The following is a 22,970-nucleotide window of genomic DNA, read 5'->3' as shown; positions in this document are numbered from 1 at the left end:
CAGCAGCTTAGAGACCCGTGGTGATTAATGGCTGTGGCCCTGGCTGTAATGATGATATAATACTGTATTAATTGCATGTGGTGTAGTGTTTGGCTAGAGCGAAAGACTGTGTACCTGAGGGCCCTGGTTTTGAATCCCAGGCGGGACACTGGCGAGCCTTCAAGCTCGGGTTATTACCTCAGTTGCTCCCGTAGAGATCCATCCATCTGTGTGAAAAGGCTTAGAGTTATAGTCTCCCCCCCCCCCCATGAAAGCATCCACAAAGCAAATATACCAGTCCAGCGGAATTCAAGTGTTGTTTTTCTCCCCTCTCCTACAACCGGGGCTTCACTTCAGCTCGTCCGTGATTCACGTTCCCGGAGTCAACGACATCCAGCCGTCGGCCACGGCCGGCCAGAACCTGGCCCAGATCTCCCGGCAGCTCAACCCCAGCCAGGTGGCCTGGAGCGGCAGCCGGCCCCCCTTCTCCGGCCAGGTGAGGATCCGCGGCGGCCGCCTTTGGCTCCTCTGACGCTCTCCCGAGAGCGCGGTTCGGCACGTGGGCGTCCCCGGCGAGCGCAAAAATTCAATTTGTAACTGGGAGATTCCTTTGAATCGGACGCGGGCGTTCCGTGCGGGGTCCCGCGACGCTCGTAAATACAGCGCACGGGCGAGCCCGATACACTTCGCCGCGCGCTCGCGGCACTCCCACACGCTTCTCCACCCTCCCTGACCCAGGAGGTTATGCTTAGTGCGGTGTTTTTTTTTTCCTTTCCTTCTGCTTTTCAGCAAATCGCCTCGCAGTCTGGCAAGGCCCAGTCCTCTCCGTTCGGCATCGGCTCCAGCCACAGCTACCCGGCGGACCCCTCCTCCTACAGCCCGCTGTCCAGCCCGGCCACGTCCTCCCCCAGCGGCAACGCCTACTCCAACCTGGCCAACCGCGGCGCCGCCTTCGGTGAGACGCGCTCCCCCGCCGCCGCCGCGAGGTCCCCGGGACCCCACGGGCCCGACTCCACCCGAGCCCGACTCCACCTCCGCACTTTACCCAGCCCTGCATTTAACATGCACAAACGAGCAGCGTAGGCCGGGCACACTAGAAATCAATCCAGCCAAAATATTCACAATGGCGCAGCCCGTGGGGAAATCCCATTGGGTCGCTCCCGCTCTCTGCCCGCTGACATCACGCTGTCAGGTTTCCGTGGCGCTGATGGATGACTCAGCCCAGTAACGATCTTGCTCTGTGCCCCTCAGTCCCTCCACATTTGGGGAAATGTTTTTTGAAGTGCTGGGTTCAGGCGGGTGGCAGTAGGTTTTCGTTAATGGGCCGCGCATCGTGGCTTTCGCCAGAACGCAAATCTGCTTTCGATTCCTTTGATGAAGTGCAAAAATTGAAGTCAGGATTTTTTTTTTCCTATTGCATATGACACAATTATCATGGTTTTCTTTCAAGAGAAGCCTCGTACGCTACCCGTGTCATTATTCAGCATTTCAGATTGCTTGCACATTAGTGGTTGTGGTTGCACTAACATTAGTGGTTGTGGTTAATGTTAACCTAAGCTATGTTGAATATTGGCACAGGCTTTGTTGTATTTGGAACAAGGAGCAGTTCGAAAGGATACCTGTTGTTTTCAATGGTATTTGGGGGGGAGGGCATCATTTACCACGGTTTTTTAAGATTCCTTAATTGCTTTTGGACATGTTCAGTGTTGAAATGTATAGGAGAAAAAGTTTATGGATGGTCTATACCATAGCTAGGTATGGCCTGTGTCGTATTGATCCAGGGGTCTCTAGAAAAAGACGTTGAGTAGAACATTGTTTCTGTGGTCATATCCACGTAAACTTCATCGCGATTCTGTTCCAAGCAACTGTGAACATATAATTTGCATCGCCATTTGATTAGCAATTTATTTTGGGAAGGTGGCATTAAAATTCCGCTTCTGTTTGGACACTACCAAACAGAAAACCATAAATGACTTTTTTAAACCCAAGGGAACTTTACCAGTTTATTACCAGCTGGTGGGGAAATGAATGCATTAGCAAGCTTTGTCCAAATGATAATTTTTTTAAATTGCTGTCATTATCAAAACTGAGAATTGTAATTTTTCCCTGCTCATATTGGCATTTATGATTTGGTGTCTTAAGGTTAAAACCAGAAATGTTAGAAACCCATATTGTAACATGATATTTATTTCCATTGTGGAGCTTATTTGTTAAGTTTCCTTTTTCCATTTCCCATTATTAGCATAATTATTAGGTTGATCATTTGGAAATTAATTGCTTCTCTTTATACTTCCCTATTATAAAACTCACGTAGCAGGATGGCAATTGTCAGTCTTAGAAATGTGCTGGAATTTGGCTTTACATCTTTAAAAGATATCTGCACAACTCTAAAACAAAGGAAGGATTCTGTCATCTTTTAGAAAAGATTAACTGCGGTATAGTTTTGAATGTCTAGACAGAAAGTGGGACTCGTAACTCTTCCACCACCAGGCAGCAATAGTTCCAAATAGACCCCGTGAGAAATTAATGAAGGGTGTTGCCGCCTGTTGATGGTTTTTTTTACCCACGAAGGGTCGAAAAAAAAGGTGTGCAGTCAGTTCAGCAGGGAGGTGGTTGGTGTGTGGCGTGTGGTATGTGGTATGTACTGAGATTGAAAGAAAATGAGAAGCATCCCCACACACGGACCTTACTCACAGAGGGCTAGCCGAGTGAGATCTGGGAGATGCCCACTCCAAAACCTACACCTGTTCCAGATCATTCTCCAAAGCCCGCTTTCTGCTTGGATTCAAAATTCATTTTGAAGCCAGGATTTGCTGTAGTTAAGGACTTACAAGGAGATAAGTTGTAAGATTTGCGAGCTTATCTTTCCAGAGAATGGAATACATATGTGGTTTGTGTGCCGCAAAAATGTGCTGTGAATTATGGGTCTTGTAGTGATTAGGGATGTTAAATAGCGTAAAAATCAGTATGTGTTTAAACAGATGATTTTTAACATTTAAATAACTAGACTGTTTATGCTTAAATTCCACATGACATAACTACTGTATTTATGTGGTTTTGTGCACAACACGCATAAAGCTGAAAGCACAAGGGACTAATGTGAAAAATGATGTGGCATCAGTCATCTCTGGGACATAAACAAAGTCGTACACAAATATCAAAGATGTTAACAGTAACAATAAACATATTTATTGAATTTTAAACTAAAGTAAGTTCACTAAGCATTTCTGCCTGAATTAGACAGATTAACAGTAGTGGTGTCTTAAAACCCATTTCAATGAGGCAACACCTTAGAAATAAGTCAACTGGGAGGCAGCTGCTACGGTTGCATGGGTTTTAGAAATATTTTGGCTTCCTTCTTTTGTTATGCTTTGAGCTAAAAGAAGATTGAAGGCGAATTCAGTTAACTCCTCCATCTAGCACACCTTTTTTTATTCCTTCATAAAAAATGAACACATTTTTAGAAGATCAAGATAAAAGGTCATCTTGTTACATTTTCTCTCAAAAAAAAGAAGCCCTTGTACAAGAGAGGAGAGCCTCTAGGCCAGGGATGTCCAATCTTATCCGAAAAGGGCCGGTGTGGGTGCAGGTTTTTGTTTTTTTAACCCAGCACTAAGACACCGGGTTCTACTTATCAAGGTCTTGATTAGTTCATTAGTTGAATCAGTAGTGCTGGTATAGAACTGAAACCTGCACCCACATCGGCCCTACGCGAATAAATTTGGACACCGCTGCCTTAGCCTTACGCTAGTTCAGCTAATTCATAGCAAAACATTCACAGAGCTTCGTGAGCATTAATCACAATCACGTACACTCAGAAGGTTCCCTGCAGAGATACTCTAATGTATCTCCACGTCAAATGAGTTCTGGCGCATCTGCACAATTTATCCGCTTTGCAGAACGATCCACTGCATTTCCCGTTCGTATCTGGATTTGGGTGATGCCATTAAATTATGAAAAATTGAGATGCATCTCCCCGCGCCTTTTCTCAGCGTAATCAAGCTTTTTCGAGTGACCATTGTCCTGTGTGTGGGTTTCATCTGTCAAACAACCTCTCAGCTTGCTTGTGAGCTTGATGTTTTTACTAAGAGGTCTGCATTATAGGGGTATGTGTCTTCTTCTCGGACTCGATGTGTAGTCACAGCTCAGCTGGTGTGTCAGTAATGTGAACAAATGTATCCTTCAACAGCTGTAGCAGCATTCTGATCATTATTGTCTGAAAGCTTTTTGACAAAAATGGATTTGAGAAGGGTCCTTGCATTACAGACCAATTGATTGTTCAAGACCCTAGTCATTACCGAAGACCTTCAGCAATGTCCCTTATTTCTGTGTTGCACATAGTAGCTTGCATGTGGTTAGACTGTCACATTGCCTGCTATGCAGTGTTAAGGCCTATCACACAGTTTTGGTGTTGTCTAAGTGTCTGTAACCAGCGTTAGAATTGCAGTGAAGCTGGGCCGTCTTCCTCAGAGGATTGTATGAGGTCATAGTTCTTCCTCACTAGACTATTCAATGAAAGTGAAGTAATTTCCCCGGAATTAATAATACCAGTTCACCATCCCCAAAGCATAAGCGGAAATGGAAAAACAGAGATCCCTGGGGAATACCGGCGTGTCCAATTTTATGCTTGGTGGCTTCATTCTGGCTTCCACTTGTAATTCAGCGCAGACTATGCTGATGTTGTACGTCCAGGCAGAAACATGCAAAAAGATGCCACTAGCAGACTGAATTTGTGCCCCAGTGCGGGGGGAGCCTGGCTTTACCTGTCCGCCTGTCTCCTGTCACTGATGTTGCAGCTGAAGGCGGGCAGAGCGGGGGGCAGTTCCAGGGGAGGCCCTCGGAGGTTTGGTCGCAGTGGCAGAGCCAGCACCACAGCCAGCAGGGCAGCGAACAGCACTCGCACCCCCAGCCCAATCAGACCGAGGTCTTTCAGGTAAGCCAATTCTATGTGTGTGGGGGGAAAAAAGTCTCTGTTTCACACTGTTTGTTTTTTGTTTGACTAAGCCTTCATAAGTTGGCCAGGCCCCAGTGCACACAAAGCAGTGCATGCTGGGATAGGGCATGCACATCCCACTGCAGCCGTACCACTGTGAGTGCTCAACACGCCAGTCATTGTCTCTCTGCCCAGACTGACACGTCCCTTCCTGAATTTGTAGGATATGTTGCCGATGGCTGGGGATCCGACGCAGGGGACGGCCAATTACAACATAGAAGATTTTGCTGACTTGGGCATGTTCCCACCGTTCTCCGAGTAGCAGCCGGGGCAGGGACAGGAGGAACTCACAAATCTCGCATTTCATCACCATCTTCGCACCCAAGTGTGAATACCTGAGCTCGGCGAATGCCAGGCGTCAGGTGTCCATCGCACACAGGAATCATTAACCAGTGTTCCCGGTCAGTCACTCACGTGTACTGTGTTCCAACTCTGCTTGAAAAGGACCACGTTCCAGTGAAATCAGTATCTACCAGGAAGAAGCGCTCGTATTAACCTGTACGTGATGTCAGTGTTCTGCAGAATCTTCAAGTTCCAGGGGGAATTAAGGCCCCTCCTGTTTCTTTCACAGAGCTTCGCTGAACCGATTCGGGTTATGCGAGGCCCAACATCTTGCCATACTTTTCTGCTTCTCGCCAGCGTTACGTGAAGCTTGCTGTGTGAAATATTGTATTTGTGGCGCTCTCTTCATAATCTAGGTAAACTAATTCAAAAGTTGAAGGATGCAATTTGCTTAAAACATGTAAGTGAAGATTAACTGAAGTTTTTGAAGAAGTTGCTTGTATTAAGGTGAAGCTTTAAGTGCACTTCATGAAGCTAATATCACCAGCCTCCAGGCCTTTCCAAGGGAAAAAATACGTCATGCAGTTAAAGCACTGCCCAGTGCATCTTGTGTCCATGGGGTAGTCGCAATTCTTTGTTACATTATCTAATCTTTGTGTAAAGGAATTGGAGTAATTTGTAGTCAGGATATTTTACACATAAAAGTGTGTATACTGTGTAGCAGTGACGAATGAGAGAGGGATCATGTATCCAAATCCTTTTTGCTAAATCAGATGGATGTTTTTTGTACATAATGTGATTTTTATGTTTACTTGGTTTTCCTAAACATACACAGCTATACACATTTGTGTAGTTTTAATATTGTGAGCAATGTCAGTATGTCAGTTTAACTATCACTCTTTTAGTTAGCTTAATTGTACATTGAGTTTTAGACTTGTAAAAATTGTGTAAATGTGATCTATTATTTTTGTGTAACTTTATAAACAAATGTGCTTGTGTCAATAAATGAGTATGTATCTGCTTTTTGGTGTGGTTAATTAAATCAGGACAAGACCACTTTATTGCTCAGCCTGCTTTGGACACTCAACTGATTTCCAATTTCTCACAACCGCTACCAGCTCTGTATGCAATTGGAAGCTTAAGTGTGCAGAGGTAATTACACCGTCACTTAGTTGGTTGTGGTTCAGTTAAAAGTGAATATGTGTAACAGATCTAATGGATACAATGCTTGGTTGAGTTCAGTCAGCATGACCTTAAGTGACTGTCGGAGGCAGCACTGGAAATAGTAATGGCCCACGGTAAGTCTGCCCGGAGGGAGCAAACGGCAATGTAGCAAATGGCTGTTATATGATCCTGATAATCTATGAACACAAGTCTAAAGTGACTAATCTCGAGATAAACAATGATGAATCCAATGTACTGTAATCAAGCTAATGTTAAACATTTCTACAAGCATATTTATTTACCTTGCTGGCTTTTATATTTAGACTCTTGACAATTGTAAATTTGTTACCAAGTGTGCAAATGAATCTTCAACCACAATAATGAGAGTTCAGATAATTTTGCCATGGACATGGCTGAAGTTGCGGATCTTGTGTTTCTGCTTTGTTCTCCACATTTAATGTCAAACTTATGAACTGCACATGAATCCCGTTCTCACACAAACTCCCGAACTGACTTGACTCACTGGTTTATGTTGGGAACAAACTGAAGTGCGTTTTGAGGTATTTGAAGTAGTACAGAAGAAGCCATCTTTTTTATTTTTGCATGGTGGCTTTGGGACTTTCCAGTGCATTTGATGAGACAAAAACATTGTATGGTCTTGAATTTAGCAGCAAATTAGTCATTCAGTCATTTTTTCTACAGGGAGTTTAGTAGGAAAGATGAATACAGTATTAGGATTATTCGAAGCAACAGTTTAAAAAGAGGGCTATCTGCCCTGTATATTGGAAGAGATTTTAATTAATCTGGGGAGCTCTAAAAATATATTAAGATCATGCTTTATCACTGAACCTCAGGCTGTTTCATCCCCACTGGAGATGATGGAATGACTTACTTAGGTCCAGGAAACTGAAATCTGTGAATTCTTTGCTGATGTGTTGTTAATGCGTTCACAAACGGCCGATAAATATTTTGAATTGATTCTCGCAAAAAACGTATAAAAGGCTTGCTTGTGTTAGATACGTAATAAAACAAAAAAGTAATAATAATGTGTAATATGTAAATGACGCTCTTTGCCGCTTTTGTCCCGATAAGGCAAGCTAAGTTGAAAATGCTTAAGCATTGCCCCTTTTCTGGACGCGGAGAAAACAATACGCTTTTGTCTTTTCACAAAAATGAAGATACAAAAAATGAGTTTTATTTCTGGCGCCCTCGGGCACTGCAATATTACAATAACCAGTACAGTTAACAGTGCCCATTTCGCCTGGAACTTGTCACAGAACACGGTGGACCTACCGTTTGCTAGCGATAATTAAATACCTTTCAAGCTTAGACATGTGGAATCAAAGACTTTCTTTATTTTGGAGTAATGTCCGGAGTGAAACTACTATAGAGTCTAATGTTAGTGTACAGTAGCTCAGTGTTGCAGCGTTATTACACATTGAATGATATTTCGGGTTAACTCTACAGTGGTAATGCCTATGCGTTCGTTCTAGTCTGGTAGTGAAATGTCACTGCTCTAACCTAGTTAGCGACGAGGAATGATTACATGTGACGTGTCTTAGGGATATGAATGTTAATGAGCGCAGGATACACTCGCCCTGCTGAACAGGTCGCAATAATCTAATAGTGTTTATTACAATTTAGTGGTTACAATTGGGTTTGAAAGAAATATTAAGAAGACAATCAATTGTCACTTCTGGGGAATATAACCACAAATTGAATCCAGTTTCCTGGACCCTTAATCTCCAAATGACATGTCATGTCTGTGAGCTGTTTGGCCTTCAGGGAAGTTGTGGCTCCTGCAGTATCTTCTTTTTACCACAAGAGGGTTAAGGCTGTCGAACAATGCTTTTTCAGTTCTTGTGTTCAATGCTTTTATCCTAACAAAAGCAGCTGAGCTGCTGACAAAACAAGAAATGCAGTATGCCCTCGTTTTAAAAGCAGTATGTCAAGGAGATGGTGTCACTCTGGACCACCTGGCTAATGTTATATGGCCACAAACACCAGCTCCTTTCCAGGAGGAAGCACAATGGATGTGTGAAGCACTCGGCTGGCCTTTCTGCCATTCCCTGGGGGTTCAGGCAGCAGTGGGTGGAGCTCAGGTCTGAACAATCCCAGGCCTTGGAGAGGAGCTCTGGGTACCGCAAGTGGCCTCTGCTGCATTACCTAACACAGGGAGTTAAGCCCATGCATTATTTTATGAGACTATTAAATAGAAAGTAACCTTCATACATTGGCACCTCAGGGGTTATTCTCTTGGTCCATTATCTAACTGTTTACTTTTACACTGGCAAATCATAATAAGAAAGGCCTTAGAGCGTCAATTCAACAGAAAACTGTTCTGTAGTGAATCCCGCAGTGTTTCCTTATAGGAACATTCACCACTTGTACATCGTCCACCTGTACTATATTGTCAATTCAGTACCAAATATTGGTTCAAAATGGACAGACAAAATGCTGAACTATATTGTCTGAATACCATTCACATCAGAACACCTCTTCAGTTGAAATTCTATGTGGCTTCTGAATCTCACCATCATAAGCCCTGTAAAATATCAACAGACAAACAAAACACCCAGATTAGTTAGAAAAATCTACTGAAATCTACCAAAACCAGGAAGCACTAGTCAACTCAGTCTGAAATATAAAGGTTTTGAGCATGATCTGTTTTCCCTGGTTCATTTCAATGAATTTGATAATCACATACATTCTTATGTCACCATTCTAACAAGGCTGGATTTTTTTGCTTCTGGTGTTCTTTGAGGTGTCTCTTCAAATTCCTTTTTGACATTTGCTGTGCTCAGTAGCCCCAGTGATAGACAAGGTTAGTGTATGAGCGAGAGTTCAGGGCTGGGGCCCTCTTCTCAGCTACACATCTCATTTTCAATCTCTGCAACTGCTTGCAGTTGTAGGCAATTTTTGTCAGTAACCCTGTTCTCACCTGCAGGAACATCTTCAAAGGCTTTGGTCCGAACGTAATGGTGCAAGAATGGCAATATTCCCTCAGGGTCATATCTGTGTTTAATGTTCGGGAAAGATATTTGCGAACACACCATAAGCTTTTTGAGTAATACTAATGACAGCACAGCGTGTGAGACGTGTTTTGCTTTGGTTTTTGCCTGGGAGTGAGTGCAGCTATCAAAATGATTTTATATTTCTGTGTGTTTTATCTCTGTCTTTCCCCCGGCAGATTTCCTACCAGGGGGAGAAGTTACAGAAGAGGAATGAACTGCAGCTCCACCACATGAAGTCAAAAAAAAAAAAAAAAAAACCCAAAGCAAGGAACAGGATCTGAATTTCTTTTCTAAACCTAATGCACATACTGGATTCACTTGGTAGACAACCATGGTGGCTTCATGATTTTTCTGCCATCAACATGAATCTGGGCTGGGTGAAGCTTGGCTTCTCCCCAACCCCGAAAGAGACTCTGCCAGTCCTTGGGCAATGTTCCTGAACAGGTTGTGGGAGCGATTGGGTCCCAGGCTCGTGCCCTAAGCTCATATAATTAACTGGCGGCACTTCAAGCTATCCCTAAACCTTCACGCCCAAGTGGTGATACATAGATGACTTCATTTCATGTTCACTCACAAGTGATGCAATAATCAATGCAGTCTAAGGCACAGGCAGCCATGTCAGTAAGAGATGTTATCAGTCAGACACTTAATGTTTGCATGTTAAGTACACACAAACACCCTGGTGAGAAGCTTTTTGAATCTCCCACAGCAATATTTCATATCCAGGAAGAATATTTAGCAATCATTTGGGGATATGTGTCGCAATGTCTTTTAAATCCCCTTTTATATTGCTGTGATGCTTCGGCTTTGCTAGTGATCCAGTTCACCAAGAAGAACAAAATCCCTTCAAGACATCAGTTGTGGGCATGTGGCTTCATTGGCATTATAGCAGACATTTCTCCATGAATCTTGTTTACTAATAATCTTCTATTAGCCATATATATTCTAGGAGAAGGTGTGTACTTAAAAATGCTTAGTTCCAAAAAAACCATGTTGTTTATGCTGGTTACCCACCCCCTGCCCTGCAACACCATCTATCAATTAAGATTATCCTCCCGAATCAGCTAACCGCCTCTCTACTTCTCAGGAGTCTGCCAGGTGAGGAGCAGGCAGATCACTAGTACCAAGGTAACCACTAGTGACCTTTCACTGACCGTGTTTATCTGCATTTTAGGTTGTCGTATATAACAGTTTTTAAAATGTCCTTTTTACATCTTACAAATTAAAAAGTAGCGATCAAGTTTTAATCAAACTAGAAGTAAAAAAAGTTGTTGTGCAGTTCTTGTTTAAAAAATACAAAGTAAATCAATTCATAATGTGGTGCTGAAACCCATGACACTGAGAGTATGTTTTGACATAGTCATACTAGTCTACCAGAGGGATGTCTTCCATTGGAATACAGCAACACTTACTACTTCTCTGGAACTTCTAGTACAGGACAGTCAACTGTACACCAGTCAAATCATCAGGTTAGGTGCTGTCACTGTGGAGTCTGCATGGCGCAATCAGTTGCGTGCTTGCCTTTCAGCCCTACCAGACATGACCTTTTTTTTTCCTCATTCATTCTTGTCTCTGCTTGATGAAAAGCAGCAGCCCTGTCTGATCATATATGCAGTACTGGCCTCACAGTGGCCTTCGTTCCCACAAAAACAAGTTCAGAAGACAACTTAGTCCAATACTATTGGACAGAGCATCTGCCATTATGTGCAATATTGCTGCAATCCCTCACCCTATTCATATGTTCCAGTGTTCTTGTTGACAATATGTCACTGCTTCTAATATTGTACATATTTGTGTGCATTTCATTTATTTTTGATGATGCTTGCCTGAATTTAATGCAATGCTGGCTATTGCCATGCGTGATTTGTGTGAGGGTGGTACAGTGCACATAAGCTATAGAGTTTTATAATTTTTTTCCTTGAGGGACATCATCAGTATGCATAAAGCTATGGACTACCATGCACCCAGGCTGTTGAACATCATACATTAGAGCCCCCAGCCCAGGCCCAGGCTGTTCTCTTCATTAATGTTTAAGAGATTCCTCTGTGTCTATGTAATTTCTGAGTCGTGACAGGCACTGTGACTGAGACTGTTTTGAAACATTTTCCTTTTGGGTATGGTGCCTTTCAGAGTCTCTGGGGTATGGAGTGGTGAAAATGGGAGTCTTTTCTAGGCTCCTTTTCTAATCTGGAAAGGTTCCTTATGGAGATTTCTCTAAGCAGCACAATGGTGTTCCTCAGTGTCTGAGAAACAGTTCAGCATGGCCATTCATCTGTTTTAAGGGAAGTCCTAGCTTCTATGTGTAGTTGCTAGGGGGATTGCACTGATGGTCGATTCACAGATTTGCTTGGCCTATCACCTCTATGTTTGCCAATACAAAATGTCAGTGCCAGTTTAAACAATGATACAGCAGATTGAGGACTTCAGTATATGAATATGATGATGTGTGCAAAACAGCACTCTTCATTCATTTTCATTATTATCATCTTTTCTCACTCATTCATAGAAACTACTATGAATTAAAGATGTCTGAATGAAAGCCATGGGCTACAGTAATTATCATCAAACATCAGCCTTGCAGCCTGTAAATATTATTTGCTCTGCCTTGTTGCCATTGCTTTTATACAACAGACATAGTGCTAGGCCTTCATGGAAAAGGAAGATCTTATATTTTGTATTTATGGATGTGTTTCAAGAATACAGGAGCCTATTTTACCTCAAAACAGCAGGTTGTCCTGTCAGCACCTTGTTCTTTTTGGATGCTGTACAATCCCTTATCTTCTGACTACACTATAATCTGCATGACACCACATTTCTGAGAATTTCAGCAGCAGCTGTAAACACCAAACAAAGTTGTAGCCACCCCCCCCCCCCCCCACCCCCACCCCAGCACCCACTACTGTCTTTGTGTATAGTTATGGAACACGTGACCGAACGCACAGATGCAAAACATTTCTGTTTACAATGTCCCAAGTGCGAAATATAATTGGCTTGAATTCCTTGGCAGTTAAGTGCCTCAAAATCAATGTGTTTCTATGCTCTAGCTGAAATAAACACTGTTATTAAGTCAGAAAGGCTTTTAGGATTTCCAAGAGTCATTAGTCATGAGGTGAATGCGAAAGCTGCTCTTGTTGTTATTGTCTTCCCAGAGTGACTCAGGTACATAATGCCTTTTTGTTCTTTTGGCTCAGGCCAATGTTGCTCTTATCCTCATTGTGGAGGGACACAGTTATTGCTACGTTTCAACATCGTTAAATGAATCTTCTGGGAATTCCTGCCATTGAGGGGATAAGCTATGGGGAAATATCTCCCCATTTACGTAAAAAGCCCTTTTTATTGTCGTTGAACTACGGCTTAGCCTTTGTCTTCTGATGCCAATGTGCGAAGCAGTGAAAATGACATCAAACGGGTTTATGAGCCCTGCGGTGAATCTGGAAATGATTCTCAATGGTTCCAGCCATGATGTTCTGTGCCATATTATCTGGCACGAAGGAGATCACCCATTTCAAGTAAGAAGTGATGTAAAAGCTGGGAAAAGTTTTGATGAAAACAAAGTCATGGTTGAAAAGGTCATAGCCGATTGGCAAAATTTATGTCAGCCAGCTATTTTATTCATTTCTTTCCTATTTGGAATATTGTGAGATCTGATTAATACTGGGACTTGCCTGTACTCTGTGGATATGAGTTCACTTACAGAATGTACTGTAAATAATGAAACAGCATAAGATAGTTATTTGTGTGAGGGAAAAGCCTACCTTTCAATATACATAAATGAGAGATACATTTAAGATTTGGTCATAAAAATTAATGTTTCCTGCTCTCATATCTCTGACTGTTAAACACATCTGAATTTTGCAAGAGCTATGAATATTGGAGCATTAGTGTGTAATATATGATATTAAGAGATAATGTCTGCATGGTTCAAAAACAAGAGGCTTGATCACCTACTGAGATCCTGGAAGCAAAAAGCACTTTGTAGCAGAAATTTAAGACGACGCTTTTTGTCCCTGTCTGTGACCTGGCAGTAATCTAACACTCCCAGCTGAAATGTCTCCAGTATTCAAAACAATGAAGATTAAGAACTTCTGGGGTAGGCCACTGGCTTTTCAGGTGATACACAAAAACAAGCTGTTCTGAGCTATCATACAATTAGCAGTTTTACTGGAGAAAAAACAAAGTTATAAAAATAAATATTTTAAAAAGTGATTATTGTATCTAATCCACTGGTGAAAGTAAAATGAATAATAATAATAATAATAATAATAATAATAATAATAATAATAATAATAACAACAACAACAACTATTATTATTATTATTATTATTATTATTATTATTATTATTATTATAATAACAAAAAAAGTAATACTTCCATTTGTGGGGGGAAAAATGAAAGTAAAAAAATGTTGTGATTGTCTAAATATCTTGCTTGCAGCCTCCTGCATCCAAAACATGGCTCTTTGCTCAGCATCACCACTACATTGCCCACAACCCCTACCAAAAAATCCAACTGAGACTAGCTGGGATTCTAAGATGATTTAAGATGGTATAAGCTGTGTTTTGGACATTTATAGATTGTTATAGCTGGTCTGTGGCTGGACAAAGCTGGTTATGCTGCTAGAGGAAGCTGGTGGTCAAACTGGTGGACTAGCAAACTACATAGGCTGGTCAGTTGAGGAACTGCTGGTGTTGAAACACAGCTTAAACCAGCTTGACCAGTACATGATGATTTATGATGGAATTTTCAGCAGAAAATTTATAATGCACTATTTAGGTTGGTTAAGCTTGCAGCATGGTTTAGACTGAAGTGATTTAGACTGATGTCACATGAGTAAACTACCATTTAATCTTCAGAATAATAGCTCTTAATACTGTACCTGTGTTGTTAACATTTCCCATTATCAAAGAGATCAATCATTTCACAACAAAAAATGTGTCATATTTTTTGCCAATGTTAGCTGCATGCTAGATTTGTTTGGTGTAGCTATACACTGACCCAATTAGGCCAAGAGCTAGCTACTGAAGGCCTTTGCAAATTGGTTCAGAACTAAGATTGAATGATTGATTTATAGCTGGCTAGGCTACTGGTTTGCTAGCCAAATAGTTACCTAAGTATTCTCAAGATATTACTTAAACACTATTCTGGCCAGCTAGCTATCTATCAGGACAGCTTCCTGAAGGAGGGGTTCCAAAAGGCTTCTCTATGTTTCCATTGAGGGACTTTATCTATTTCAATGGTTCTTTGTCAGGCAAAATAGTTCAGTCTTGACACTCTCACACTTTTCACACCTACTGTACCAAAAATGGTTCCATAACAAGTTAAAATGGGTTCCCCCTTGAAGACAAGCCAAAGAAACCTTTTGTCTGGGAGTGTAGTGACTACTTGCAGAACGTTTTCAGCACACTGATTCGGTGTATTCAAGATAATCAAAATTTTATGTGAGCATTTGAAAACAGAATCAATTCTGAATTTAACATAACATCTGGATTGCGAACATTGCATGTTACAGGGCAGTTCTGTTTGGCATTTTCTGTCATCTGCTATGGCCAATTGATTTAATTTGTTGCAATACGTTACGTCACCTTCAATCTAACAGAGTCCACATACCCACTCCTATGACACGCCCGCATAATATCTCCAGAGGCCTGGTGAAAAATGTAACAAACAGGATCAACTTGTCCATGAAGGCTTCCCATCTGATCCGTCGACTGTATTGTAACGGCTGCTGACAGCTTGTCCAGGATTGGACTAAGAAATAACCAGATAGATTCTGTACTCTTTTGTGCGTCAGATTTGCATTATGGGTCACCATTTGGGTATAAGAGAAGCACACAGTCAGTGCTTGGGGCAGTTCTTCTCTTTCTGTGCTTGCGTTTAGGCTGCATTTCATGAGCACTAATAGGCTCAAAAAAGTGATCCTCCTAGTGTGCCCTTTGCTGAAATCGGTATAGTACTTTGTCTTAACAGATACTGAAGTGGCTTCAGCTCTTGGTAGAGGGCTCTTCTGTACTATTCCTATTAAATTAATTGTGTATATGTTTCTGTTCTCAAAATTGTATTTTTCTACATAACACTTTACTGATAATTTTCATATACATTAAAAAATCTACAGGTATGGTCAAGGCATTAACTGGAGTTCTGGATGCAAGATTTTGTATCTTTTTTTTTTTTTTTTTGCAGTCTTCAAATCTTTGAAAGCAGTTATTTCTTCAGAAATGTTTTTTTCTTCCTGAAGTATGATTCCCCTGACAAATTCCCAATTTCTTTTGCGTGTATCATTGATCATGATGATATCCTCCGACTCCGAATGCTGCTATTCCTAGAAGTCCTCTTCACGGCTGTACTGTTTTTTTATTGTAAATATTGCTTTTGGATTTCAACATTCAACTCGCCGTTCAGAGGAAACCAGCTATAATTTACCTGTCATGATATTCAAACACAGACGTATGCCCTTGTGACAGATAAAATACATGCCTGTATGCAGACACCAATACACAAACGCATACGCACACGGACACAAAGCACATGCTGTGTGCATACAGACAAATTGGGTAGTATAAAAATAAAAATCGATCCCGTGTAGAACAGCAATATATGCAAGATATTAATGGGCTACATAGAGTTTCCATCCCTCTTGATTTTCATCGTGATGTGAGGACTGCACCTGAAGTCTGTGAAGGCCTTAAGGTACCAAATAATGTAGAGCAGCAAAGATTAATATACGGACTGGTATACCCCATGACAATTAGATAAATAATTCAAAGGGATTCAATGACTTCCAACCAAAATTTTTTTTTAAATGTAATAAAATTTGAATTAATAAAAATCCCAGAAACACTACCAGAGAGATGTCAATGAGGAAAAGGCATTATGCCTGACTGCTGTTTAATAGCCACAATTCATGCAAATAGCAGGCATATAAAGAAAAGCTAATTGAAGTGGGGGGAAACTTTCTCAAGGGATTAACTGTTTTTGTTTGCTCTGAGCATGACTGGTTCCATACAGAAAACGTATGGAGAAGGACCATTTCCAAAAGTCGAAAGTTTTAATTGATACCATCCAAAGAATAATATGATTTACTGGCACAGATGTGAAATATACTGATGCCACGTATTGTTTCGTGAATCAGCGCTGAATTAGTATGCATGCATTCACCTCAAGAACGAAGGAGCAATTACACAAAAGTGGATTTTTCCCCTCCATTTTAATTTCTGAGCTAGTCTCATGAAAAATGCACTTCTGTAATAAAAATGGTCGTACATTATCTACTCAAGAATTTTAAATTAAACAGATGGACTCCAGCAATCAGCACTTGTTTGATTTCCCCATACAGCCAGGCTGTGCGATAGGCACATCCCAGAGCACATTTTTGTTCCTTTTTTCACATGGTGCTATCTGCTGAAGCTGTCCATCCTCCTCTGCATGATGCATGCCCTCCACTCTGCTTCCATGTACACATTCATGATTGGGTAAAAATGTGCTTCCGTATCGGTTCCCGGCTTCCTCGTTATTGCGCGCCGCCGTATTCTGTTGAATTCATCTGGTAAACGAGCCTGGCCTCTGCACCATCAAATTCCCTATAGGGCTGTAAAAAGACAGCTTGTGTAATTTGTGAAACACAGTACTTCTTTCAAGGGGAATTTTAACAAGAAACTCTACGCATCCTATACTATACAATATACAGTAGGCCTACATGCTGCACTCGGCCACATGCAGTAAATTAAATACACAGTACCTTAGTTTCTGAAGATGATAAGATAAGCTTGTTCCCCAGGGATTTTGTTTATTGGAATTGAGCCCCAAATGATAGACCATTTAAATGGTGGACTTAGCAAATGTACCTTTATTTTGTGCTTTATAGAGGCACATTTACATCCCCAAACACATGGCTGAAATTCTAGAAAGGCTTGTGTCACCTAACTAGCAAATACTTGAGACGATATGGTCACAGGCTCTGCAACAGACTTCCAGTCCCTGAATGGTGCGGAAGGAAGTCGATGCTCCTTTAAAATTACTGCATATTCTGGCATACCGCAGTCCTTTGGCCATTATGAAATATGTATAGACATACAAAGCCTTGTCAGCAGTACTGGCCATAGCCTTTGAGGGTCCCTAAGCAGGATTTGATTATGCTCCCCCCACACCACAAACCCAACATCATAAATAATATGTATATTTTAAGAATAATTATGGGTCCCCTGGCGGTCACAGGGCCTTAAGCAGCCGCTTATGTCACTTATTAGGTCAGGTCAACTGTGCTTATCCGCCTGGCCGCCATTTTTTTTTCAGTCAGTTTTTTTCAGCTTTTTTTTCAGTATTGCATTGATGCAGAGAAAGCACTTTTTATCATTAACAAAGCAGAAAGAAGCCTCTCATAGTAACAGTATCGCACAATAATGACCCCCCCATAAAATCAAAATCACCTAGTCATCTTCAGGGGGTAAATGGTTAATTTGTTGCAATATGCAGTGATATTTAACATTTGAATATTTATTTTCTAGTATTTTTGGAGAACCATTCCTTTTAAGATGAACCAGCAGTTTTGATTGGATGCAGAGATGATCAGGCCATAAGGCCTGGTTCTTATAAACCTCCTTGATCAGGGGAATTCTTACATTTCTTTTCCATGAATCTACTATTTTCTTTTTTTTTTTTTTTGAATTCATGAATTATCCAGAGACACAAAGCATTCCATACAATAAAAACATAAGGTACAAAAGTGGTGGGTACAGGCAACAAAAAAGATAATAAAATAATACTACCAAGGTAAATACAAAAATAAATCTTATACTGCTTATTCATTTAAATGATCTGCCACACTGATATACATATTTAGACCTATATAATAATACTGAGTGAAAAGAGTGAAGTACCAGTAAGAACGCAGTAATGTCCAGGAGCGGGGATGTAAAAGTATACAAGCTTAAAGGTTATATGGTTGCTATAATTACTGGGAAGGGCAAATAGGTTTAAATTATGAAAGAACAAAATAAATGGATATCAGCCTGAATATAATTTGCCAGTAGACACTCTCAAGATATTTTATTTATTTATTTATTTATTTATTTGAGCTTATGGAATTGAATAATGTCTCAGCCAGTGTTCTAATGATGGCAGGCAGCTTTCTGTAAATTTTATAATGGGATAAGTTTTGCCAGGAGTGTAACCTAAGCCAGACAGTTAGCCTGTGCCCTTGTCAGTACCGTATTCTTTATACAACCCTGAAGAGTGCAAGTAGGAGTGTGGGATCAATTGTGACCCGATCCTGACAATTACGTTTCCTCAGAAAACAGTTTGAATATTGGCAACCAGTAGGATAAACTGAGGGCAGGCCCAGAATGTATGGTTTGAAGTTGCGGAGGACTAGCCTCAAGTACAATTATTATTATTATTATTATTATTATTATTAGTTGGAGTATTATCACTAATAGTAGTTGCTGTAGCCGTAGCAGTAGTACTAGTAGACATTTACCACAGACAAACATCCTATAATCAAAATTTTTTATGGGTACAGGCCCAGTTCCTCATTACTGTACTCTTGCAGTCAACTTCTACGTGTTCCAAGTGAAAATGTCAGGGTTTTCCCCCCAAAAGTTAATAGGATAAAATGTCATAGTAATCCACAGCTTTTTTCTTTGAGAAGAGACACTTCTGAGTGTTATATATTTAATATTTGCAGTTCTAACAAAGCTAGGTATGAAATTAATGTAAATCTAATCTATGCTTAATGACTGTCTATTGAATTACGTATCCTCATATGCAGAGATACTTTTTACATTCTTTTGCTTGTAACCCCTCGTGATTATGATTGGGGCTTTTGCTTTTGTTCTGTCAATGAATGCACATCTGAAGTTTATTTGCATACATAGCGAAACAAAGGTAACCTGGTTGTATAAAGTTTTACATTTTGCATCCCCACCATTTCACTTATTTAAATAAAAGGAAAATGAGATGCAACATATCTATTTTTATGAAAAGGAAAACAATTATCATACGGCAGTCCATTGCATTTCGGGGGGAAAAAAGCAGCTCATTAGTGGAAAAATGCATACGAACCCCATTGCAGGGCCATTATTTACATTAACAGTAATCCAAAAAAAAAAACAATTAAGATGCACACTTGCATTAATATTCCTCTGAGCATAAATGTTCTCTAAAGAGGTGGAGCTTTTGTTAGACACAGTCATAGTTGTAGCCAGTTTCAGGTAATAACTGCATCCGGTAAAAAGAATGAAAATTAAAATTGCAATAAAAGCCTACATTTTCTCATTAACAGCAACAATTAAAACACTTCTTGATTAGTAAACTAATGATTGGTACTACTAATTAGTAAATTAGTAAGACAGCCACCAGAGATGAAAGCACTAATTTCACCGGAATAGAATAGAATAGAATATCGATATAGTAGTGCCTCCAATCCAAAACTTGTGCTAAATAAGCTATGGTAATTATGCACTATACAGTGGCTTGGGACATAATTCAGTCCACAGTTCAGTTCACTTTACTCATTTTAAGGTCATTGCAGCATATTTCCATTTTTTTTCCAAGGTGGAATAAATGAGAACATGTTGTGTAACTGCACAAACAAGTAACACTTCCTTGAATTGGCTAACCAAAGTTAAGGTCAAACCACAAAGCATGAGTACTGGATTCCATTCTGGGGGAAAAATGCAGCTCTGTCAGCTGGTATTAAATGAGAAATTTATGGCTATAGCACTCATCCTGAAGCACACTGGTTGTTTATGGTTTACCTTGATGAATTTAAGCAAAATCAATTATATAATTCTATATCAATTCCAGTGTTTAATCAATTCAAATAATGGTAGGCACCCCTTGTGCTTGAATAACCAAACAATCTTTTCTGAGGTCAGGAACCGTGTGTTCTTTCCTTAATGATGAAACTGTATTCCATTAGAATTTGAACTCAACAGAAAGTTAAAATGTCTGGCATAATAGGGAAACATATGTTTTCCATTACACCAACCGTGGAAGGGGGACCTGAGAGAAAAAATACATAAAGGTATATTTATGTGTATAGAATACAGTATTTGATTTCTTTGGGATTAAGGTATCAAAGAGGAATATTTAAGAGGAAACAGCAGGTCAGGTATGATTATAGCACATTGTGACATGTGTTCCTTCCTATATGTCCCCCTGAGCCACTATAGTTTTTATCAACAAAAAAAAAAGTAACTTGAAGCAGGACACATTGAAGTGGGACTGGAAAAGCTGTTATCATTTCTATAGATTCTAACCATTGCCATTCTGATTTCTGCTTCAGAAATGTCAAATTCAGATATTCAGATATGGTGTGTTTGAATTGAACATCTGTGCTTTACAGAGCATCACAAGTATTTGCCTGTTGTCCTTTTTGGTTGTGTTCCAAATTCTGTGGCCTGTTGGATTCCCTTGTGGAAAAGTTAGTTAACTGTTTAAATTATGATTGTGCCAGTGTTCGACAGTTATGGTACCTGTAAATTTGCCTATACACTGAAATTATTAATATATTTATTGCATATTGTTCATCTGAAATTTAATTAATTCATTCATTATGGTGTGCATTTTAATGAATTTACCATTTTAGAATGTATTCATTTTCAAAGAAGAGCTCATGATAAAATGTCCCTGAACGTCATCCTAACAAACAGATCATCAAGACTTTGTATCCATACTTCTGTGACTTGCTCTTTGTGTCGCGGGTCACTTATTGAAATTGATGTGGACCTCAGCTATACCTTCCATTCCACAACAACGTTTTCCTCAAGAAGATGAAAACTATATTTGTAGCAGACATCAAAGCCTCCTCATAGACAGAAATAGGTATAATAGCCGGTCTCTTTGAGTCTGTGGGAATGCTTTGACTACTCATCAGTCAAGTAATCTTACACATTGTTTCCCTTTGAAGTGAGGCAAAATCCTGCTGCCTATTATAGCAGCTTCACAATTTATCACTACATTAGGTTAATGAAGATTTTATTCCTACCAACAAAAAAAAGAACTGAACCAAAATGCTTTGATTATGACATTTTTTGTGTACTGGATGTAAAATTCATATTTACTCCAATTTTATACATTTATTTTGGTAGTTTGTAGGCACAGAAATAGAGTCATATTAAAAATGATGGATGATCATAATATTAATCTTCAGACTGACCCAGTCATTAAAGACACAGCAGTGTATTTAAGTGAAGACAGCTTTGGGCATGTCATAAGCCTGTTAGACTGGGACCTGAATATTCTTGATTTGCAAAATCCATCTATTATCTACACCCGCTTATCCTGAGCAGGATTGCGGGTGGTGCTGGAGCCTATCCCAGCATGCATTGGGCGAGAGGCAGGAATACACCCTGGACAGGATATCAAACTATCACAGGGCACACACACCATTAACTCACACACTCATACCTGTGGGAAATTTAGAGTATCCAATTACCCTACCCGCATATCTTTGGACTGTAGGAGGAACACAGGGACATGAGGAGAACATGCAAACTCCACACAGAAAGGCCCAGGGCCTTCGGATTCAAACCCAGGAACTTTTTGCTGTGAGGCGACAGTGCTACCCACTGCGCCAATGTGCCACAAATGGTAACAGTGTATGCCAGGAGTGCACCACTCTGGTCCTGGAAGGCTGGTCATTTTTGTTCCAACCAATTAACTTAGCTTTGGTTTTATGACAGCTATGAACTACGCTGGTTCACTCCTGTACTTCAGAACAGTATAATCTTTAGTATATCCTTGCAGTCTGCAGCTGTAGCATATACAAATGTCAGATCAAGTTATGATTGAGATAATTACATAATTAAGAATAGAAGTTGGGCTGCAATGTGACTTACTTTAGAGTGATCAAAGGAAGAACTCAATGCAACTGGAAAGAAACCAGTTTCCCTGACTACAGTAAAACGGCAATGTGCTTTTATAAAAGGATGTATATCTGCAAAAAAGCCTTTCCCCAGACTTTCTTGGTCCAGTGTTGCTTGGTCTTTTCTTCTTGTTAACGGCACGTAGCAAGGGCTTTTTCACAGTAGTCAGGGAAACTGGTTTCTCTCCAGCTGTATTGAATTTTCCCTCTATAGTTGTGGTGCATTTATATAATGGTTTGTTTTGCTAGACACCACAAGATAGTTGTCCCTTGCCTCTGATGTTATCCTTCTTCTTCCTGGTCTTCACTGTTAAAGTTACAGCCCATCAACTGGACCCTTCTGACTGTGTACTAAACACAGCACCTGAAAATCTTAAGCTTCTTTGCAATGTCTCACTGGGAATAACCTTTGTGTCACAATATGTTTAGTTGATCCAGCACATCTAAACCTAACTCATTCTTCTTTACCATATTTCTTGCCACTTTAGTGCCTATTTTCTTTACACCACATGCTAAAGGTATAAGGCTACCTGTGGTTTAAAAAAAAAAAAAACGTAAGGTAGACAAGATTTCAGTCAATTTCAGTCAGTCCACCTCCCTCCCATCCCTCCATCACCCACCACCCCAATAATTTGTTCAATTGTGATTAAAGGCAAAGAAGACCATTTGGAGACAC

At 40.3% G+C, this 22,970-nt stretch overlaps 1 protein-coding gene across 5 annotated transcripts in view; it reads left to right on the top strand.

Moving 5' to 3' along the window:
* Positions 1–6,275, top strand: part of arnt2 (aryl-hydrocarbon receptor nuclear translocator 2) — a 45,192-nt gene extending 38,917 nt beyond the window's left edge. For 3 of the 5 annotated variants that reach the window (XM_064336608.1, XM_064336610.1, XM_064336612.1), the window contains 4 exons: positions 337–475; positions 769–934; positions 4,767–4,912; positions 5,136–6,275. In XM_064336608.1, the coding sequence (XP_064192678.1) occupies positions 337–475; positions 769–934; positions 4,767–4,912; positions 5,136–5,234 (550 nt within the window). In that variant the 3' untranslated portion in view covers positions 5,235–6,275. The remainder of the gene's footprint in view (positions 1–336; positions 476–768; positions 935–4,766; positions 4,913–5,135) is intronic. The other 2 variants (XM_064336609.1, XM_064336611.1) reach the window with 1 other exon arrangement.
* Positions 6,276–22,970: the final 16,695 nt, after the last annotated feature.

This window comes from Anguilla rostrata, chromosome 5, assembly GCF_018555375.3.
Source record: "Anguilla rostrata isolate EN2019 chromosome 5, ASM1855537v3, whole genome shotgun sequence".
NCBI classification, from domain to species: Eukaryota; Metazoa; Chordata; class Actinopteri; order Anguilliformes; family Anguillidae; genus Anguilla; species Anguilla rostrata.
The sequence above is the reverse complement of the archived record's forward strand: the minus strand, read 5'-3'. Positions and strand labels throughout refer to the sequence as shown.